At 43.0% G+C, this 21980-nt stretch overlaps 1 protein-coding gene across 1 annotated transcript in view; it reads left to right on the plus strand.

Annotated features, from left to right (window-relative positions):
• The window catches only part of KSR1 (kinase suppressor of ras 1), a 507520-nt gene that overhangs the window by 463255 nt on the left and 22285 nt on the right, over positions 1 to 21980 (plus strand). The window contains 4 exon segments of the mRNA XM_069226663.1: positions 8 to 141; positions 5966 to 6097; positions 13593 to 13728; positions 19738 to 19871. Of these exon segments, the coding sequence (XP_069082764.1) occupies positions 8 to 141; positions 5966 to 6097; positions 13593 to 13728; positions 19738 to 19871 (536 nt within the window).

A 21980-nucleotide genomic window follows, 5' to 3' on the forward strand; every position in this document is an offset into this window, starting at 1 on the left:
TTTCTAGGGAATGGGCTACCTTCACGCAAAGGGGATTGTTCATAAGGACCTCAAATCCAAAAATGTTTTCTATGAGAACGGCAAGGTCATCATAACAGACTTTGGCCTTTTTGGAATCTCGGGTGTGGTCCAGGAAGGGAGGTAAGGCAACAAGGAGATCAGTACAATTTGTGTAAAAAAAACAAAAAAAAAACAGCAAAACAATGCTTGTTGTCTGGTAAGTTCGAGAAGACATTGGTGGGTATATACAGCTTTCTGCCATGGCCTTGAATAAGCTATAGCGAAGTCTAAGAAACATGGAAAAACATTTATGGGTCGGTGTCAACTAAAAACTTGTATATTTTTTTTAATGAATCCTCTGTTGCCATATGGACATGTTTACTGTATTATTGTCTCTAGTGCTAGGACACCCTCTACTTGTGAAGCAGTGTACTTCTGAAATAAATATAAGAAGTGATGTATGTCTTCCTTTTTGTGATAAGCAGAACATGAGTGCTAGAAAGCTTGCCAGAATGAGTTTGTACATTTAGGCCCTCATTAAAACATTGGCTGTAAATGCCGCATACCACCACGGTGACGGCCGCCAAAATACCGTCACCGCGGATAACAGCCATCCACCAAATAATGACCACACCTGGATTTCCGCCACAAGTAGGGTGGAAATCCGTCTGTGGCCATGCTGGCGGACAGCGTTGAGGTGTCGCTGCAACCACCAGCAGCGTCACGTCAGTAGACCGCCGCCAGCCGTATCATGACACATTATACGGCCTGGCGATGTTCTGCTGGCGGTAGCGGTGCCCCGTTCCCTGCCAGAAGCCCCCCTGGATTCAGGTAAGTTGGGTTTCTGACAGGGGAGTGGTGTGGGGGATGTTGTGTGTGGGGGGTGGTGTGCATGAATGTGTAAGTGCGAATGTATGTATAGTGTTTGCGTGCGTGTATGCATGTGTGAGAATGCATGTATGAATGGATATGTGAATGCATGCCTATGAGTCAGTCTGAATGTGGTACGGATGTGTTCATGAATGAATAGATGCATGCATGTATGAATGTGTGTATGCCTGTGTGAGTGAGTGTGTGTATGTGTGGTATGTGTCTGCGTGTGTGTGTAGGGGGTGGGCGATTGGAGGGGGGGAGTCTGGATGGAGGGGTTAGTGGGGGGTGTCTGGGGTGTTTTTCAGGGGGCGGGGGCCTCCTATCAGTGACAGGGAAGGAATTCTCTGTCACTGATAGGGCCTACCACTAAGGTTTTCATGGCGTTACGAACACCACAAAAACCATGGCAGTAGGCAGGCTCGACATGCCTGAGGTGGTACAATAGCAGCCGTCATGGCTGGAGATTATTGTCTCCAGCTCGGCGGCTGCTACCGCTATGGCGGTCGGAGTAGTACATTGGCGGTTGGCTTGAGCCAACCCACCAATGTCATAATGTGGCGGTATGTACCGCCAGCCTGTTGGCAGTACCACCGCCACATTATCACCGACCGCCGGGGTCAAAATGACCCCCATAGTGTTTAGATTTTGTACTCCATTCCCCATTAATAATATTCTCTTTGTCCTAGAATACATTCTTTTAGTCTCTTAGGACACATTCGTTTAGTCTCTTCTCCTCTGCTCCTGCATCACTACTACTTTATCCAACAGTGGGCCACAATGGCTGGATCCACACCAGATTGCATGATTACACATTGGATAAAGTTATGCTGATACTTCTTCTACATGGGCATTACGTACCTAGGGATATTTCTGGTACAGATCTGGCCCTCCTGACCCAATGTTCGATACACCTGCAATAGACCATCACTTGGCAACCAGCTTTTATTCTTATTCTTAAAAAGATAAACACTTATCTCTTCTTATAAAATTCTTAACATTGTTTGTTAGAAATTGGGTTTCTGGTTGACAGAGGTATGCACCCTGTTCAAGCAGGAACCACAATCCTAGTCTGGATAAGTCACATACACTCTCAAAAATGTAATAAATAAATCTAGACAAAAACTACCAGAATCCAATAAGAAGAACTTGAGATATGGATTTTTAAAGAATATACTGAAAAATAGTGATTGGAAGCAAGAAGCGCTAATTGGGATATCTGGTTTCGCCAAACTGGGACAAAGTCAAAAGTTCAGGCCGACCGCGATGAAGTGTGGGCTGGATACGGGGTCCCTCCTGGGCCCAGTAAACCAAAGTACCTTAAATCCTGGTATCGTTGATGTCAAAAATGCGGGTAGCAGGCTGAAGCGATGCACTGGTGTTGATCCCTGCTGATGAGGCGATGCGTTGATCTTTCCCACGCAGTATCAAAGATGCTTCGATTTTCTCTATACTGTAGCGGCGATGCATTGGGTCCAAGATGTGGCAGTTCAGAAGGTGATGCACCAAGATCAATCCATGCAGTAGAGGCGATGTGCCAACTCCGATCCACCCAACCATAGTAACACACCAGTTCAATCCATGCAACAGGGGTGATGCACAGGTTTCGATTAGGGGTGGACGATAAACTCCACTCTGCTGGTGAAGTTTGCGGAGTTTTGGACACTCAGCTTTACGCATGTAATGCGGAGTTGTGACCAAAATCCACTGACTGCCGCATCGCAAAGTTTTTTTCTCCACTACGGCTAGCCAATGGTAAGTTTCCGAGTGCCAGCGAGAATTGGCATTCCTTAGCATGATCTTTGGGTGTTAGGAGGGCACCCAGTGAGATTTTCCCAATGCAGGTGATCACAACCATTCATGTTGGGAAAGCTGCCGCTGATGTAGAAATTCTACTCAAGTGCCAGTGAAACCAACTCGGTCAGCAGTGCCCTCTGATGCGCTGAACGGTGCAGTTTGTATTGATTTCTCAGCATGGTACAAGCTCCTGGAACTAAAAATGAGTTTGACGTACAGATTTCCGCCTACTTGCTGAACACCATTTGGTCTCTTGGAGTTTTTTTTAACGCCACAGAATTCCATGGAGTGAAACTGCGAGTTCGCTCACCCCTAGTTCCGATTCACACAACGGCAGCAATGCATCGTTTCAGCTACAGCAAGCACTTTAGGCCCACTTCCACGGGTCCATGACTGGAATGGCACCACTTGGCAGGGCAGAATGACAAACAGCAGAGTCCAGGTGCAGATACAGGTTGGTTGGAAGTCTTTAATGTCCCTGAGACTTGAGATCTGTAGGCCTGTCAACTGGCCCTTGGAGTCAGTCTGGGTTCTGGGTTGGAGAGATTCAGGTTCAGTCCTTCTCACTCCCAGGTAAGAGTGGAGCAGATTAGCACAGCAAAGCAGGAGTCCAGCAGTGGCAGTCCTTGTAGCAGCACAACAGTCCAGTTTCCTGGCAGAGTATCCACAGGTCTAGAAGTATACTGAGTGGATGTGTCAGAGGTCCAGCACTTAAAATTAATTGGCCTTTGAAGCGGGGGAGTCTTCAAAGACAGGCCTTTGAAGTGCACAGTGTCTCTGCCCTGGCTCCATACACACTACAGGGAGTTATGCAGCCCTTTGTGCGTGGCCAGGGCACAGCCTTATTCAGGTGTAAGTCAGGCTGTGCTCAGCTCTTCCCTCCCATCCTGCCCAGGATGACCCATCAGGTCACTCCAAATCTCCCATTGTGTGTGGCTGCCTAGGGGGAATACGCACAGCTGAAATGTCACCCCCCTCCAAACATGTGATCAATGACCGGCAACAAGCACTAAATCGCTAAAGTAAGACAATTCCGACTTTCTAAAAGTGGCATTTTCAGAATTGCAATTTAAAATCTGACTTTACCATAAGTTGTCATTTTAAATTGTGATTCCAGAGACGCCAAACTTGAAAAGTTCATCTCTTCCAGATTGTGAATTACACTTATAAAATGTAATAAGTTAATTAAAATGTTATCCTATGGGAGAGATAGGCCTTCTAGTAGTGAAAATCAAATTAAAGAGTTTTTCGCTACCAGGAAATATACAACTAAAACGTACATGTCCTACTTTTAAATATACTGCATTCTAACCTTGGGGCTGCTTAGCGCCTACCTTAGGGGTGATGTATTTGTATTAGAAAGAACATTTTGGGCCTGGCAAAAGAGTTATTTTGTCAGGTCGACTTGGCAGTTCAAAACTGCACAAACAGGCTCTGCTGTGGCAGGCCTGAGTCATGTTTAATGGGCCACTTAAGTGGGTGGCACAATCAGTGCTGCAGGCCCACTAGTAGTAATTAATTTGCAGACCCTGGGCTCATGTAGTGCACTTTACTGGGGACTTATAAGTAAATTAAATATGCCCGCTGAGGATAAGCCAGTGTTACCACATTTTAGGGAATGAGCACAAGCACTTTAGCACTGGTTAGTAGCAAAACAGGAGTTCTGAAGTCAAAATGTCAGAGGGAAACCATGCCAAGCATGCCTGATCTAACACCATCCTCTTGTGTATTTTAATATTTCTTATTTGTAATTTGTATATCTTAAACATTGTTAATTTAAGGACTTTTTTGTGGGAAGACAGAAGTATGAAAGTAGTGTGCTTAAAGCCAAGGTCCCATGAATGGCTGGTTTGCAAAGGGATGTGTTGCACGCACAGGCCTTTTCAAGGGCCCGCACAGCTAATGTTACAGGAAGCTGGGTATAATATTGTATCCTATTTGTCAGCAAGTAAAACTGAGTTAGCGGATAATGCCTGCCTCCTGGTCTATTGGTGGATATCTGTGAAGTGCCTGAAGATGAATGAGTTTAGTTGAGAGTGCTCTAGAAGATTCCACATAGAGCCTAAAAACCCACTAACAGCAGGGCAGCCATGCTTTGCTCTGACCCTGCCATGCTCCAGCATGATAATTACAGGAAGGACTCTGCTTCTGGAGGGTTATACTGGAAACGGTTTCAACAGGAGGGAGGGAAGGTAAAATAGCTGGTCAGCCTTTCACAAGGCTGTAGTGAAACCACAAGTGAGTAGGTTCTCTTGGGTCATCTTGGTTCCAGAATGCCTCCTGGGAGGATGGAGTTGCTGTGACAAAGTTGCTGGTACAGGATTCCTCAACTAGATAACTTAAGTGGCAGTAGGATTGCCAGGCAGGTACACTTGCAGGAGCTACTACACCTGTGGGTTTGGGAGGGCATGGGGTGGATCACAACTTTTGAGAGTGCACTTGGCAGGACCCCATTCCTTTTTCCAAGGGGTAGGCCTTTTCTCATACTTAACCTCCCTCTCATACACTGCCATAGGTATCCCTGGCAGGGACATTAGGCCTGCCAAACATTTCATGGGTCCTTAGGGAGTGAAGGTGAAAAGGACCATCAAACTAGTTTACCTGATTTCATTTCACATCACTGCCTGTTGTTCGATAACTCAGCAGGGTCTTCTACTTGTCATGGAGTTATCCCTAGCCAGGGTACCGGTTGCCCTACTATCAAGTGGGCAGTCACGTAGAGGATGCTGGTAAGCCATGTCTAGTGACTTCTAAGTCAAGAGGCCAGTGACTATTGCCTTTGGACTATATCATATGAACTCTGGGCGCATTCAGTGCACCAAAGTCCACTGGTCAAAACACATTACATACATCTGATTGTTAAGCAATGATATACCCCTCCTTCCTTTGCTCCATATACCGACTCACTGAATTGTTTTGTGTTTTGCTATTTCACCTATCTTCTCTTCACCATTTTCCCAGGAGTATTTTGTCATGTCTGCAGCTTGATTTTACTATTTTATTTTTTTATTTTTACTTACATTTTGCTACTATGCATTCCACACCAGGCACAAGTCAGTAGAAAGTTATGTTTACAAAGTAAAATGTGACTATTTAAGGGTACTAGACCACATTCAGATAAGGGCATCAAGCTGCAACCAAATTTGCAATTTGTATGCAGTCCTTGTTTATAGTATTACGATTCCTAGTTGTCATGTATATTTTGTTTAAAAGTAAGTCAATTATTGTGAAATGCAACATAATTTGTTAACCACTACAATGACTCATATTTCAGCATTTCTAACATGTTTTTAACCAGGCGAGAGAATGAGCTAAAATTGCCCCATGACTGGCTGTGCTACCTGGCTCCTGAGATAGTACGAGAGATGGCTCCTGGGAAAGACGAAGACAAGTTACCATTTTCCAGAGCCGCCGATGTCTATGCTTTTGGGTAAGAAGGCGTTCTATGGCTACCGCAGTGCCTAATTTTTTTGTTATTACCTTCCTACACCCTGACATCAAGTGCTTTATTTTGAGTAGTCTGATAATAACTGATGTGTTAGTGCACAAATAGGATTTGAGTTCAGCACAGGTTAGGCAATGCACCATAACAGGTGTCTAACCCCAGAGCACATGTATTAGGGATCTGGAGACGTGGAAAACACCTGCCCGCAACAGGTGGGATGCAGGACCTGGCTATTGGCTATGCACAGCGAGAGTATGCTAATTAAATTCCATGCCTGTAAGTCTGTCAGTCATTCAGTCTTTTTTAGAAGTTTAATCATTTCCATAATTAAAATATTCAGTGCATGTTCCTTCTATTTTTTGAATAAAAAATAAAAAAGAAGGCACTGTCAATTACAGGACTCCCAATCCTAGTACAATGAATCACAAAGCCGCCCAAGACTGCAATCAGCCAGTTTTAGATGGTTTCTTGGGCTCCACTGCTGGAAGTGTATTTTGTACATATTTTTTATATTTAGAAGTCTTTGCCATCCTGGCTGAATACTTTCACTGTTCAGACTTTTCCTGACCTTAGAGATTAGCAAAACATGAGTGAACTTTAGCAATGTCTGAAGCCTAGTTTGGCTGTAAATATGTGTAGGTGTACACATGTGGGCCCTCACAAAGACAGGCAGGCACAGTTGTTTGCTGCCAACCCCACTGTTTTCATTATATATATATATATATATATATATAAAGAAAGGTTAAAGAAGCGTAATGTGACTATCAGTCATAATGGAATGTTTTAAACTTGACAAACCACTGAATTTGCCAGTTCTAACAGTGAGCTAACTGTATCTTGTGCCCCGCCATGTGCTGCTTATGACCTCACGTTGCATCACTCGACGTCAGTGGCATCACTGATGACCACTGATGGCATCATTGATGAGATGACATCATTCAACAAACATGACAGTTTGCTACATGGTTATCATACTGAAAGATATTCAGCGAGGTACATGTAGAACTATAGACACAGATTTCTAAAGCCTCGCCATTGCTAATGGTTGTAAGCTTTTACAAAATACTTGGGTAAGTTGAGTGATTGAGCCCTCTCTGAAGAATTTTGCACAGGACGAACACCATCTACAGCAAGAACTTGTCAACCCATGTTCTAGTGACTGATTATGAGAGGGTGGTTAGCTTTTCTCAAAAAGTTTGCTACAGGGAGAATGTTATCCATAGTACATGATTGGCCTCCTAAGGAAGGGGGGTTGAGTGTCTGGACAGTGTAGGCCCTCTACTAGAAGTTGTGCAACTAAGTGAAAACTGCTGCGAGAGATAAATCTTGATTAATTGTGTGCACAATGAAATGCATTATGATTTTGATCATTAGCATTAAACTTAGATGAAGGCCTACCCTACTATTCAATTGTAAATACCAAATTCAGTGTGCTATATTTTACGAATGGATGGTGTTAGAAATCAGTGTGTTGTTTGGGGGGGTGAGGGGTGATGACCCTTCTCTAGTAACAACAACAGTCTATGTCAGGGTGAACCACAAAAGTTATGCAGACCCCAACCTCAGCCTTAAAAGCCCCTAGGGACCTCATCCCACAGAGTCAGTTTTATCAAAAAAGGGGAGGGGCAATGTGGCCCTCTTTCCAGAGCCTTAAAGGCCCCCAGGGACCACTTTCCCTGGGGCCAAAATGTACGTAAAAGGGAAGGGACTGCATGGCCCCTCCCTCCCTGAGCCTCTTAAGGCTCGGGTAACGCCATCCCCCAGGGCCAGCTCAATCACTGTGTTCCAGGGAGGCCACCCCTGGGTCACAGTAGTTTCCCTGCCCACATTAGCGCAGGCAGGGAAACATATGTTTGCTCCCACCTGGCGGCAGCATTTTTATTTCTCACCAGGTGGGAGCAGACATGCCTTCACTGCCTGCAGGAGTGTGGCATGTCGTGCTCTCACTTGTCGGAAAAGTAAAAAATACTACCTCTGGGTGAGAGAAGACTTCTGATTCACTGCCCACACTCACGCAGATAGGGAAACACAGATTGCTTCTGCCTGCAGAAATAGCTGCTCCCACTGTGTGGAAGAAATGCCATCTCTCGCAGTATGCAAGGTGTTGGCTGGGGCACTGGAGTGCCCCTTCTGTCCCCCAACTTTATCCCATCTGGAATGGAGCAGGAGGGCCTCACACCCCCTCCCCTTATGGTTTTGTTTTTGTCTCCGGGGGATAGGGTCCCCAGAACCTCTCAATTACCTATCATGTTACACCATTTACAAGTTCTATGACATCATTGATAACATCATTGCAACATCTAAAATGACAAGAAGTTTCATCTTTTTTTTTTAAATGTTATTGCAAATAAATCCAACAGAAAACCTAACAGTGTAGCTTCTAGTCACAAATCAAATCAGATCAATTCTCTCATCTCCTCTTCTTGCTCCCCACCCAAAGCAAAGGCAGGTTACTGTACAGTAGCAGTCTCTGTAGGTGCCTGATGCCAAGTATTGTTTCCCGAAGATCCAAGAGGGGAGCACAACCCATAGCTATAGTTATACCATTTCCCCCATACTTTAGTCCATTTTCTTGGGCAGCCACAGCTTTCATAGACCACCCTTTCTGCAAGCATGCACCAGCCCATATCAAACCTCCAATCACACAATCGTGGTGGCTGTTCATTTCTCCAAGCATGTGCAACATTATGTTTAGCTACCATGAACCCTAGAGTCATTAAAATGCGGTCCATGAGGAGAAGGTCAGTTTCCTCCCATATTTTTAACAGGCACCACTTCAGGGAGGCCTCAGTAACACTCTATAATATGAAGTTACATCATTGATAACAAGACTGTGCATAAGGGGGCGTGAGTTATAGTTACCTTGGAGCACAATTTATACTTAGCAGGGAGCTATAAGTGGTGAATTTCATTTTTTTTTTTTTTTTTTACTTTAAAACATTACATTGGCACTGAAATTCCCACCTGACTAATACATCACTTTAACCATTGTTTTTTTCAGTGAAAAAAATATATATAAATATCTATATCACCACCACCATAGCACGACTCCGGTTGCCACCAACCCAACAGGATCTATGATCCTGGCAGTGACAGCGGTCTCCTGGTAGTTTGACCGCCAGGATAGTAATCTGGCGGTCGGACTACCAGGAATGCAGCTGTCTGACAGCCACCACAGTTTGGTGGTCCTCAGACTGCCAAACTCATAATCAGGCCCTGGGTTTTAGCACTGATATGGTATTTGGAAACTAAATGGAGCCTCTTGGTAGTATCACCTGATCTATAGTACTTTACTAGATTAATAATGTCATGAACAGTGAGGTGATATGACTATTCCTATAACGACGAATTGATGTGGGGCATCATTAGGAGTATCAGGTTGTCGAAATTGAATGTTGTAGCGTAAGATCATAAAAGAGTACAATGATGACATGTGGCTGTTCAGTGTGCCATGTAGTGTGAACAATTGAAAAAATGGAGAAAAAAAATAAAAAAATGGCTGATACATCAAGTCAATATCTGTGTGCTATGAAGTTGGACTCTCTTTGAAAGGCTTTGCGGAACTGCTACTTTACCGTGATTCTCAAGTAGAGATTGTTTTTGTAGAACTGAATCCAGAGTCAGTATAGTAAAAACAAAAATTGCAATCAGGAGTCTCGAAGTAAGAGAAAAATGGTGGTGGGTACTCTCCCTATAAATGCACTCTGCACTGTATTGACTCAATGGCCATTTGTAGGCTCCATCGAAAACATGTCGCCAGACTCACACTGTTGCCACTTTTGAAAGAGGATATGATAAAATCAAAAACGTTTGCACTGACTGACCTGGCTGTGCCGACTGATTCTTTAATCTGGCTGAAATCCAAAATATTACTTACGATTTCCTGGGATGAGTGGTGCAGACGGTACCAATCGTCAGTAGGTAGTTATAGTTCGGACCATGTTTCCATAGAAAAAGCATTTTTTGTCTTGGCTATATTTTGGCACCGTTTATGGATCTTCACAAAATTTTCCCCACAAAAGAGTGCTGGTGATTCTTTATGCGCATGGGAAGTTTAAGGGTGATGCGCCAAGGGGGGCTGAGAAAAGAGGCGGAGAGTGATCAAAAAACGTGCATTTCTCATGTTAATTCCCATAGGAGTTTTGAACTACAGCCCGAACCTCTGGATGGAATTACACCAAATTCGGCAGAAAGGTCGCTTTCGGTACGCAGATTATGCTTTTTGTTATTTGGTGTAAATCCGTTCAGCAGATTTTGAGAAATTAAAGGAAATCCATATTTGTACATCTAGGGCTGCCGATCCTCCCGACCACTTTGGGAATACTAATGAGCTCATGCAGGGAAATTCAGAGGTCTGACTGGCTGCTGACACTTCAACCACAAAGTTTTGGCAGCTATCTTCGGACTCTGCTTCAGCCAAATCCCACAAAAAAGTGGTAAAATAAGAAAAGGGCCAGGATAGGGACGTCCTGAGCTCTGGTGCTGTGGTCCTAGATGGACCCCGCCATTGCTTAAAAACACTTTTTATTTTTTTTTGGCTGAGGATTTGCCATGACGTTACCAATTTGCTGCAAAAATTTAAAGAAAAAAACAAGCGTGGCCTGAAGCCCCTGGGTGGCCAGGTTCCAGGGGCATATGAAAATTAAGAAGGGGGTGCATGGGGCCCCCCTCTTCGGGCACTTGTATGCCCTGGGACAACCATCTCCCCGGGGCTTATAATTATTATGGGGTTGGGCCCAGCGCCTGCCCGTGCCCCGGGAACCGCCACATCCCCTGGGCTTTAATCACATTGAGTGCGGGGGTGCATGGACCCGGCACTCTGGGGACTGCCACCTCCCTGTGGCTTTAATGATAATAAGCGCAGGGGGGGCATGTGACCCTAAAGTGGATTAACGTATAGTAATTAACATTTCTTTACATAAAAAAAAATATAGAAATTCACTGAAAAAAACAAAGGTTACAGGGATGTTATAGTTAGGATACAGAATTTTAAAAAAATCCTAGAAATTCTATTAAAAAAACAAAGGTGACAGGGACGTTATGGTTCTGAATTTACTCGCACAAAACCGTAGAAATTCAGCAGTTCTAGTAAGTTATTTCAAATAAGTATAACTCACCCTCTAAGGTAACTATAACACGCGCCCTCACCATGCGCTGCTACTTGCCCCACAAATTACAGCTCTCGTGACATCTTTGATAACATCATTGATAAAGTCACTAACATCTGCAGTAAAGTTATTGATTGTGCATGGCAGGGGCGTGAGTTATATTTACCTTTAGTGGGCGAATATAGTCCTTGAAATAATTCTTACTGTAACTGCTGAATTTCTCTGCTTTTATCCGAGTAAATTCAGAACCGAAATATAACGTCCCTGTGACCCTTGTTTTTTTTCAGTGAAGATATATGTAATCGGCCAGCCCTGGGTGACACGATATGCTACAGTAGCCTCCAAATATGTTTATATTCTGCACAAGATGTTTGCACTTGTAGAAAACCAGAGAAGAGCCCTGCAAGAAATTATTGACCTCGGCCACACAAAGTACCCTGGCAAACTTGTGCGCACAAAATATATTCCCTGCAGAGATTTGCCCTTCGAAGACTTTCAAACACCTAATGGTTCAGAAGTTTTCAATGACCTGTTCACAAGGCTTTAAACATGTTCTTTTCTCAACAGGCTGCTCTAGTTCTATGTAAAGAAGCGATCAGCTAGTCTTTCTTCGAAGCCCTACTTGGCCTATCTCCCGGTTACCTTATTCCTCAAACCTTAATGAATACTGTTACTGCTCAACTTCAAATTTCTATTGAAGAATCTCACTGTCTGCAGGATCAACAAGCAGGTGTTAATCCTGGGGGCAGCAGAGAGTTATTGGTAGCAGCAGCCATTGCTTGATGTTGGATGGAGACGATGGAGGAGTTCTAATTTTACTGCACCCCTCGGCAGCTTTTGACACCTGTTATTACCATCCTGCTGCAGCACTTTGCCTTTCTTATTACCCTGGGTATTATCCTTCATGACATAGTAATTCATTGAAGTGGGGCATTATCGCTCCTCCTCGAATCCCCATATCTTGGGGAGTTCCTCAGGTAGCCATAATTTCCCCTTTGTTGGATGGATGTCTTTGCCCATTGGCTTCTTTGTTGTAAAAATCGCAAGTATAATCATATTTCTATCCTGGTCCCTCACAATTCGTTTGTCGGCTCCCCAACAATCCTTCTGGGAACACCTTCAACTTCACTTTAGCATTGCAAACCACTCAAGCCTGGATGAAAGCGAATGTTCTTAAACTAAAATGCAGTAAAACATAAATCCGCCCAATTTTCAACAAGTGAATAGATGGAATTCTATCCTATGGCCGCCCCTTTTAGGTCACCGTGCGGATTGCTGTGCCCTCCATATGTAACCTTGAATCATACTTGACTCCAAGCTCTCACTAGAAGCTCAGATCAGATCACGGCCATTACGAGGTATTTTTTCATTTTTAACAACTGCGAAGAATCTTCTTCTATTTGTCATTTCTACATAAGGCAATTGCTGCCAACGTATTGATCCAGTCTAGAGTGGATTATGAAATAACTGTCAACTTGACCTTACTCAAAAAAGCCCTTGTACACTTACAAAGTTTGCAAAATTCAGCAGTTAGATAATGTTTAATTTAAAAGAATTTGAGCATATAACGCCTTGTTGCATCCGGTTTGACTAGCTGCCTACCAACAAATGCATCCAGTTCAAAACTACTTGTCTTATGCATAGAAACTTTAGTATTTCAGTTCACTCTTTCTTCGCCGAAAACTTGAATTCAGTGCCTAAAGATGAAGAGCTACTCCAAGGCACAAAAGTAGACTGCACAGCTTGAATGGTAGCAACATCCGTGTCTGAGACCCTGCCTTGTGGAACTCACTACAGCAGTCAATCCGTATGGTCCCAGATCTCTGGAAAAGTGCTCAACTCCTCAAAACCTGTCTAGACGTTTGATACAATGTGTCACCCTGAATTTCTGCAATGTTAGCATCTTGAGAACCTGTATATGAGTGATAGCGGGCTTTAAAAAACATGCTAAAGTAAATGAACTTTAAATGAAAGGGGATGATGCTGCATATCTTTAAAAGGTAGCATGGTCCTTAGGGATATTTGAAATATATCTTATCATTCTCAGGGATTTAGAATGCACATCATCACCCAGTGTTTAAATGTGCAAAGCACACATTTATATTTTCTGAAACCTATGTGCTTTTTGGGGTTGACAACCTTGTCAGTGAAGTGCATCGGTCAATGGGTTTAGTGCATACTACATACATATAAGAACTACCTGTAGACCACAGGTTTAAATCCCACCACAGACACCTCAACCGTGCCTTCTCCCAAGAATACTAAAATAACATCCGATGATTTGGACAGTAAATGTCACTGTAAAAGCTTCTGGTTACAATCCCTTTTGTTGTGTCTCCTACATAATTGTTTGCGCTATTATTGCCTTTCAGAACTGTGTGGTACGAGTTACAAGCCAGAGACTGGCCTTTCCACAACCAGGCTGCGGAAGCACTCATCTGGCAGATCGGAAGTGGAGAGGGTGTGAAGCAAGTGCTAGCAACTATCAACTTGGGGAAAGAAGTTACAGTAAGTCATTGCCTTTGCAATCCTTATCAGAATGGCCTGCTTGCTCGAGGAGCTGGGGGAAGTTACTTAATTATGTGCAATGGCAGTTTAGACAGCGATGGGCAGTCATGCCAGTCCATTTCCTGCCAGCCTACTTACTACCAATGATCCCTCACTTTAAACTTAATTACTGTTCTGTTGCTTTGTGTCTGCCACGTTCTTTAATTTATTCTTGTTTGATGATGTCAGCTGGGATTTTGAGCTGTACTGTGAAAGCACTCACCAGCAATCCCATTTAAAACGTTGGTTTGGAAAAAATAGGAGTCTGAAGACATTTATTCCTGCTGTTGAAGCGTAGCACCACAGAAAATATCCAAGTACAGCAGACTTTCACCAATATTATGTTTAGCACCTGCAGTTTACCAGGAGAGTGGCAGCTGGACGGGCATTCCACGGGTAATCTGCTTTTGCTCTTGGGTATTCACAATCATTTGCACTGCATTTTCAACCTTTAGAGGTTTTTGTTTTTTTTTAAAGTTGTGAATATGATTGAAAATCTTCCAAAATACCCTCATCTTTGGGGATGTTGGGAGTCAGGGTACTTCCTTAACTGGGTCACAAAAGGGAATGCAGCTAAGAGCCTGGTGCTGCAGGACCGTTCTAGTGGGCACAGCATCCTGCCGCCCATGGGCAGCGGTGCTGAGATTGAGGACTGCAGGAAGGTTCCTCCAATCAGCAATAGGACTCCCTTCTGCCTATTTTCAGCTCAGCAGTACTCTGGGCGGAATAAATAGACTTTACTTTACTCACCATTTTTAGGTCGAGCACAAGCGATTTTTGACCTGTTGTAAGTATTCTGTGGACTTTTAACAACGTCCATCTCACGCCCATCACTTTCATTCATTCGTGGGCTTGCCTTTCAAAAATCCCTTGATGTCATTGGTAAATGCTTTACATTTGTCCCACTTGGGGCGGGTTTTTTTCCACCTTGCAGACTGACCCTGTTACATAGATTATTGCACAATTGTTGATATAATTCATCGTGGACAAACTATTATTTTCTTTTGTCTCTCCCCTTCATGCTATGTGGGGCCCACGGTCCTCACAGCGTTATTGATGCACTGGTCACATTGTTCACACTGTTACCTAATCAAACAGGGTCGGCTGCATCGCTATGGCAAAGGAGCGTCAATCCCCCCCCCCTGGCCAAGAGCCAGGAGATGACAAATTAAGCAATAGTTTTCAGTGCAGGGAAGGGACGGTGCTGGGCCACGGGAGATGGGAGTGGGGGGAGGGGAGAGTGCACTAAGTGTGCATGTGTGTTTGGTTGGCTGGTCGTCTGACGACACATACGCACTTAGGTTTCTCCAGCCTGGCTGTTTACACAGCCAGGCTGGAGAAACAGCACAGACCCCAGGCTTGTGTCTGAGCTGCAGTGACTGACGCTCAGACCAATCCTGTTGCTGCTTACATGCTATGTTTAGCATGTAAGCAGCACCAGGATTGCTGGGGAGCCTGTGGTGGTGTCCCAGTGAATGCTGGGACACCACATGGAAGGGAGAGGAGTGTGAGGCAGCAGGAGATGGAGACGGCGGTAAGGTATCTTTTTTTTATTTATTTTTTTAACATTTATTCCCCCCCCCTTTCCCCCCCCCGGGCCAAGTCCCTCACCCCTTCCCTCCCCTTGAGATTTGTGGGGGCTACCGCTGTAATCAGTAATTTCTTTTGGCTATCCCCATCACACTCCATAGCTTTAAAAAAAACATTTGTAATCGATAAATGCTTTGCATAAAAAACACAGAAATCTTCAAAGTGGCTCTCAGGACATAGCGGGAGAGCTGATACTACAGTATTCACTGCACTTGGGAAACCCGCCCTAGAAGGCTTTGCAGGCAATTATTATAGAACATTTTTTGCTCATAACTCAGCCTGTGGTGGTCCTAGGACAATGGGGCCAACTTCAAAATGTTCACCACAACGTGCTCTTTCAGTCTACATCGCCTCTGGATCCCCACAATAATAAACCCTTCCACCATTCAGTCTCTTTAATGGTTGTAAATTTTGTTTTACAGAAGGGAGTAGTTTGTGTTTTAAAGGCCTTGTTTGTAATTTCATTGCAATAGGCCTGCTAGCCCTAAAAATGTGTAACACACTACGCCCTCTAGGGGCTAAATATATATTAAAGTGCATTACTTTCTGACATATTCTTTTCATGTGGTTATGCCCTCAAGGGTCTAACTAAATAGTTACATGACCATGTTTCTTACAAATGCTATTTTCACTGTGGTGTCCTCTAGGGGCTATTCTGAGCATTACAGTCTAATGCCAAATGTTTATTTGTCATACAGGTTTTTATTGGGTTTACATAATAATTGTATATGTTATATTACTCTCTCCTTATTTAAAATATGACCATGATTCAGGCCAGCTTAACATCCTTGTTATACTATGACTGTTTGAACACTCTTGATATGTTTGGGCGACCATTCAGGTTTATTTCTCTCATTACTCCTACGTGGCTGTATTGTGTCTTTTTTTGGAGAATTGTGTTAGCCAGCCAGCAACTCTAATGGTGGGGTGATGAAAGTGTTATTCTATTGGAACTATCGTGGCAGATTTAAATAAGGATGCTAAAGGGCAACATTTTCATTTTTGGCTGCAGATAGATGTAGAAGGTAAATAGAAGTGCTTTAGTTATATGAAGGGTCACTGGAATTATGTGACAAGAAAAGACAAAATTATTAGGAAGGGTTGACAAATTTATGTGGCAAGAAAAATCCAGTTATGAATTTACAACGGCAATTGCTCTAACTCAAGCAAGTGTGAGTGCTACTGCTTTACAAATGCTTGTTGAAGCAGGCATCCACTTTAGGACTGGCCTAGTCTAATGCCCAATGTACCTGCTGTTTTTTAGTTTTGTCAGCCGGTACCATGCTGCCTTCTTGCAAATAGCCACACTCCTCCTTCGACAAATTAGGCCATCCTCACTGAGATGATAAATTAATGAGTGGTTTCCTCAATTAAGGGCAGGTGTTGCTAAAGGTGAGTTACACCTGGCACCTTCTGTGCTGCAGCACTCCCTCCACAATGGCCCACATAGCCACATAATGGCCAACCACCAGGCTCATCCACACAGCCCCAAAGTTAAGGCCTTATTTTGCATAGGATGCAGTACTGGAAGAGCACAGAGATAACTATGCAAAGTTCTGCAAGTGTGCAGGGTTGCCGAAGTGTTCCTAAACAGATTAATAAACTGGATTATACTGGACTGTAATAGCACAGCAACACTTCCCATTCAGAAATGGAGCTAAGTCTTTATTTTATGCAGCAGAGTATATGTGCATGGTGACGCATACAGAGAAACGTTTTCTAAGTGGGCAGTAGCCACATCGTAAATTGGTCAGCTTGTGACCTGCAGCCACACATAGTGCAGTATTTGACACCCAACCCTTGCTGTGCCTCATAGGCTCTAAAGAGGTCTTCATGCATAAGCTGGCTGAAGCTGCACCTCCTCACCTATAAAGCATCTTAGTGTTGCTATACCATAGCCATACTTGTTGTAATGTGTCATATTTAGTAATTCCTACCAACAAACACCATTTGTTTCTGTGGAAGCATTTGCTGCACTTTTAGTTGACAAAGGTCTCTGTGACTTTACATGTGATCCAGGAATAAACAGTAATGTGACTAGATACGTTTAGGATGCTACAAAACCATAGCAAAGGAAGGGGCCGGAGTATTGCGCTGCTTTTGTTGGCATGTTTCAAGTCTTGACCCAGTTCTAAAACTTATTTTCTGGGAACTCGTTCTCGAGTCCTTCACATAGTGTTGCCAGGCCAGCAGTTGCACAGGATTGCTCACTGTCCTGAAGTACTGTGTAGTGTGGTGCTCCATAGCATTTCCGACTATCAGGCCCCACTTTTGGGTCTCATTTTCAGCTCATGCTATGGCTGTTTGGTGCATCATTCCACTCCTAGGACATTCTTCCATTTGGAATGCACGAGGGACTATTGTACATCTGAAAGGTATACTCAGTCCTCACACATTCTCATTTAATTCCTTATCTCCTAAATGCAGCCTGTACAGAAAGTAATCCTCGTTTGCTACTTTCTTCCTTTCTTCCTTGGATCAATAAACTGAGTAAGGCTCAATTTGTTTTCCAATTTTAAAATGCCTTATTTAGACAATCAAGTCCATCAAAGTAACAACAACATAAAATAATAGTGTGAAAATTAGACACAGTACATAAAAAAAGAAATGTCATCTTGAGTGGTGCAATCAATTCGTAAGTGGTTAAAACAAATGTGGAGCGTAGCATGGTGTTGTAAACGGATGGATGACAGGATATCTAGACATTTAGCAATAAAATTGCGACAAAATGCTAGAAACAGACAAACTGAGTCATACATCTTATGCGCAATATGAATTTCAGGTGCTCTACCTGAAGACCTTGTGCTGATTCTAACATGGCTGATGTTTGTTTGAGCTTCTAGATGTAAGGTAAATGGCATTCCGACCTTGATCAATGCACCTGGTTAATTAAAAAGCCTTGAGCGGGGCCAGGCAACTAATTAAAGTCCCTGTTTATAAAATACCACGTACTATTACAAACCTGACAAAATATTCATAAAGATTGGAGCTAAAAATAAATGGTCTTTGACGACTTCAGGATGTATACAAGAAAGTTCCTGAAAAGACGATGAAGCAGAGAAGCTAAATGTTACACATGGCATACAAATTAATATGGAAAGACTGCCAACGATCTTCTAATAAGATTAGACTGTCAAGGCCTACAGAGGAGACCGATATTTTAATGATAAAATGCATGAAAGGGCTACCAGACAGGTGGTCAGTATAGCACCATTTTGTTGAAATGTCACGTGAAGAAAACTTCTCCCTTCACTACTCTTCTGTCTCCCATGGGTTAAGGCTCTCCTTTTTATTTGTTCAGTTTTATTTTTGGTACGGCCTGTCACAGCGGTGTGCCATGGCTATGGCCTTGTCTTTAAATTTCCAGGCAGCCTCAGGACCAAGGTCGTTGTCTAGGAGTTGGGCTGATGCTTCTAAAGCATCCAATAATCATTGTACATTAACACTTAGTTATCCTGGCCGTAAGCCTTAAAACAGAGAAACAAATGTTTGATAGAGGCATTTATGCATAACTATGAGTAGACGCATTGCCCATAAGTTATCCCCTAATTGACTGAGCCAGGGCAACCTTCTACTTGTGAGCCAGTAAAAAAATAAAAGCTAAAATAAAAGAAATTAAATAAAAAAAAACACTGCCTCAGCCCATGAAGCCAAGCCTCTTCTAAAGAACAAAGACTGATTGTCCTCTCTCCAAATGTCAGAAGCAGAACAGTTTCTTGGGTTAAAAAGGGAGTGCACACTCTCTAAAAAGCCCACCTAATTTAGCTGCAAAGACTGCGTCTTTAAGGAACCCTTCATGTGGGAGAACTAACTATCTGCATTGTATAAAACTCTTTTCCTGTGATGGTGATTGAATCATGTTCTTTACAGCTTTCATATGTAGCCTTACGCTTGATCTATTACTCCGCCGAAGAAAGTTTTGAATGGTATGAATCTGTAAGTGAAAAAAAATCACTGATTTTCATATGATCAACTGCATTACAGTTGTAGAAATCAAGCCTTCGAAAGAAAGGAGACCAGGTGTTGAGTTTTAAAGAGTTCTTTTAAAGTTCTACTTAAATTCAAAACACAGTAGCAAGTGTTTGGTCACTGTTTGCCTCCTGTAACACACCCTTACGGATACCTACTTAAGGAATATGGTACCTCCTTAACACAGCTTGAAATCATTGACGTGTCAAGATGTGGGGTTGTACCTTCTCCTTGTTGTGGGTGTCTGCGCTGCATCAAGTGCCTGGGAGCAGTAAAACACAAAAGTCCGATTTTAATCTGCTCCCTCTGCTCTCACAATCTTGTTCTTAGGCTAACTTTAGGTTTGCCTTTCCATGTTAATTTGTAAACCATGTGTAACATTTAGCTTCTCTGGAAAACATTATTTTGCAGGAAATCCTGTCCGTGTGCTGGGCCTTCGATTTTGGAGAACGTCCGAGCTTCACGTTACTGATGGACATGCTTGAAAAACTACCGAAACTTAACCGGCGGCTATCCCACCCGGGGCACTTCTGGAAATCTGCTGAGTGAGTAGGCGTCTTCTCTATTACTACTTTAATGGATAAAATATAATGTACACCCATTCAAATTAACTCCTATTTCCATATACTAATCCACCACTAATTTTTTTGTGTTCCACAGTAGTGTGCAAATCGCCAAAAAGTGATTTGACACCTCTTCAGGGGTAGTAAGCGCTATATAAATACAATTACCATTACAGTTTGCTGGGCTTATACCGATGAAAATCACTTGACAAACCTTTTAACAAGAAGAGTTCTGCAGAGCTTATCCACGTTACCAATAACAAAGGTTCCAGGCCCAGGAAGCACACAGCTAGGAATTCAACAAGCATTGGCAAAGCCAGTGGAACTTGCATATGCCCACCATAACTCACGCAGTGGTGAGGGAGACACTGTTCTTGAGCACTCACCAATACCAGCTCTTAAAGGACTTTGCGTAGTGTTTGGTGATGTTAGATTATTTAGCTATTCTCATTAGTAAACTAGTTGCCGACTTCACTTTTGTAGTAATACGAAGCACAATGTGTAAGAGGCACTTGGGAAGCAATAGAACCCCCAAATTAAATGAAAAAGCCATGCCCTTTGGCACCAGCATTGCTCCTTCCTAGAAGCATGTGAATAAATGGCAACATAGAGCTCGTTGGCTCGGTTCTTTGCCCGTCTCTAGGTCTGTGATTTAAATATCAGTAGTGTTACCTGACTCCAGCCTCTGACCGCCTAGAGCAGTGGTTCCCAACCTGTGGTTCACAGCCCCCCATGGGTCCGTGACACATCCCAAGGGGGTCTGCAGGTCTAGACAGCAGAAGGCACTTCTCCAGCTGGAACCTCTTGACAGAAAGACATGTGTGCGTGTTTTAATATGTATTACTTCCTTAGTGCAGCAGTTTCAAAAGCACTGCAAAGTTATGTGTACATCCGGCACCTTTCTGGCAAAAATAAAAGCGTCAAGATAACTCTGGTGAATAATGTACCTGCTGGAGAGAGATGGGAGTTTTGTCTAGTGGCAGTTTTGACTGATCTAAGGTATCGCATATGGTTAATATGCCTGCTGCAAAGGACATGTATCATGCATTTTATGTGCATAGCACCGTGGGTTACTGTTTTTGTAACAGAGGTTCTGTTGTTCAGTTCATAGGTTACAATCGTAATCTAGCACAGTGAGCTATGAACTGCCATCGGAGAGCTGCATGCAAACTGCATGGCACAAATTAGAAAGTTATGTTTTTTTTCTCGGTCTTTCATTTTCCTTATGCTGCTAAAAAATGTTTGCTTGTGTAGAAATACATTCCTATTATTAAGTCAAAGATAACCACTGTGTTATGTTCTAAATCCTGAGTTTGTGCTTCTCCAGTCCAAGCACTCTTAGAAAATGCCTACCAGTGTGGATGACATGTGAATCCTACACCTTGTAGTCCCCTGTAAAGTGCTCCAACACCATACACTGGTATGAGAGGTGCTATAAAAACAAATGAATTACATGTGACAGAGAGGCTATGGAGAGATGAGAGGTCCTTAACGGTTTTACTTCCTTTCCCTACCACATATTTAGGTGAAAAATCATTCTTTGATTTTATATACCTAAAATGTAAAAACATAAATTGCGTGGGTAACACAGGGTCTGACTACAGGATTCAGCTTTCCTAAATAAAACCAAACATTGCAAAGTTAGTTGCTGCGATGCAACACCATTAACAGTTTTGGATTTTTTCATATTTTTTCAATATAAAATATCTTTAGTAAATTCGAGTATTTGTTTGGGGTTTACCTGTTTGTGTATTTTTCGCATATTACTGTTTTCATGTTTGAAATTCAAATAGCAAAAATTGCTTGGGGTTCCCCGGCTTCCAGTAGTGATTCAGTGGTGGTCCTCAGAAGTAAAAGGTTGGGAACCACTAGCCTAGAGTGTTGCAAATAAATAACACCTCCATGTCCCCTGAAGATTAAACACATTGCTACTCCGAGTCAAGGGAATGTTTGTATTGCTTGGTTAGGGACAGTTGAAACTGTCATGATTGTGCTATGTAGGTGTTGGTTCGTGTCGCTGCTGCTGGTTGTAGGTGAATGGTGCACACATTAGCGCCAGACCACTATTGGGGTCGTGGTTCAAGTGTGATA

The sequence above is a fragment of the Pleurodeles waltl genome, chromosome 3_2 (assembly GCF_031143425.1).
Source record: "Pleurodeles waltl isolate 20211129_DDA chromosome 3_2, aPleWal1.hap1.20221129, whole genome shotgun sequence".
In the NCBI taxonomy this organism is placed as follows: Eukaryota; Metazoa; Chordata; class Amphibia; order Caudata; family Salamandridae; genus Pleurodeles; species Pleurodeles waltl.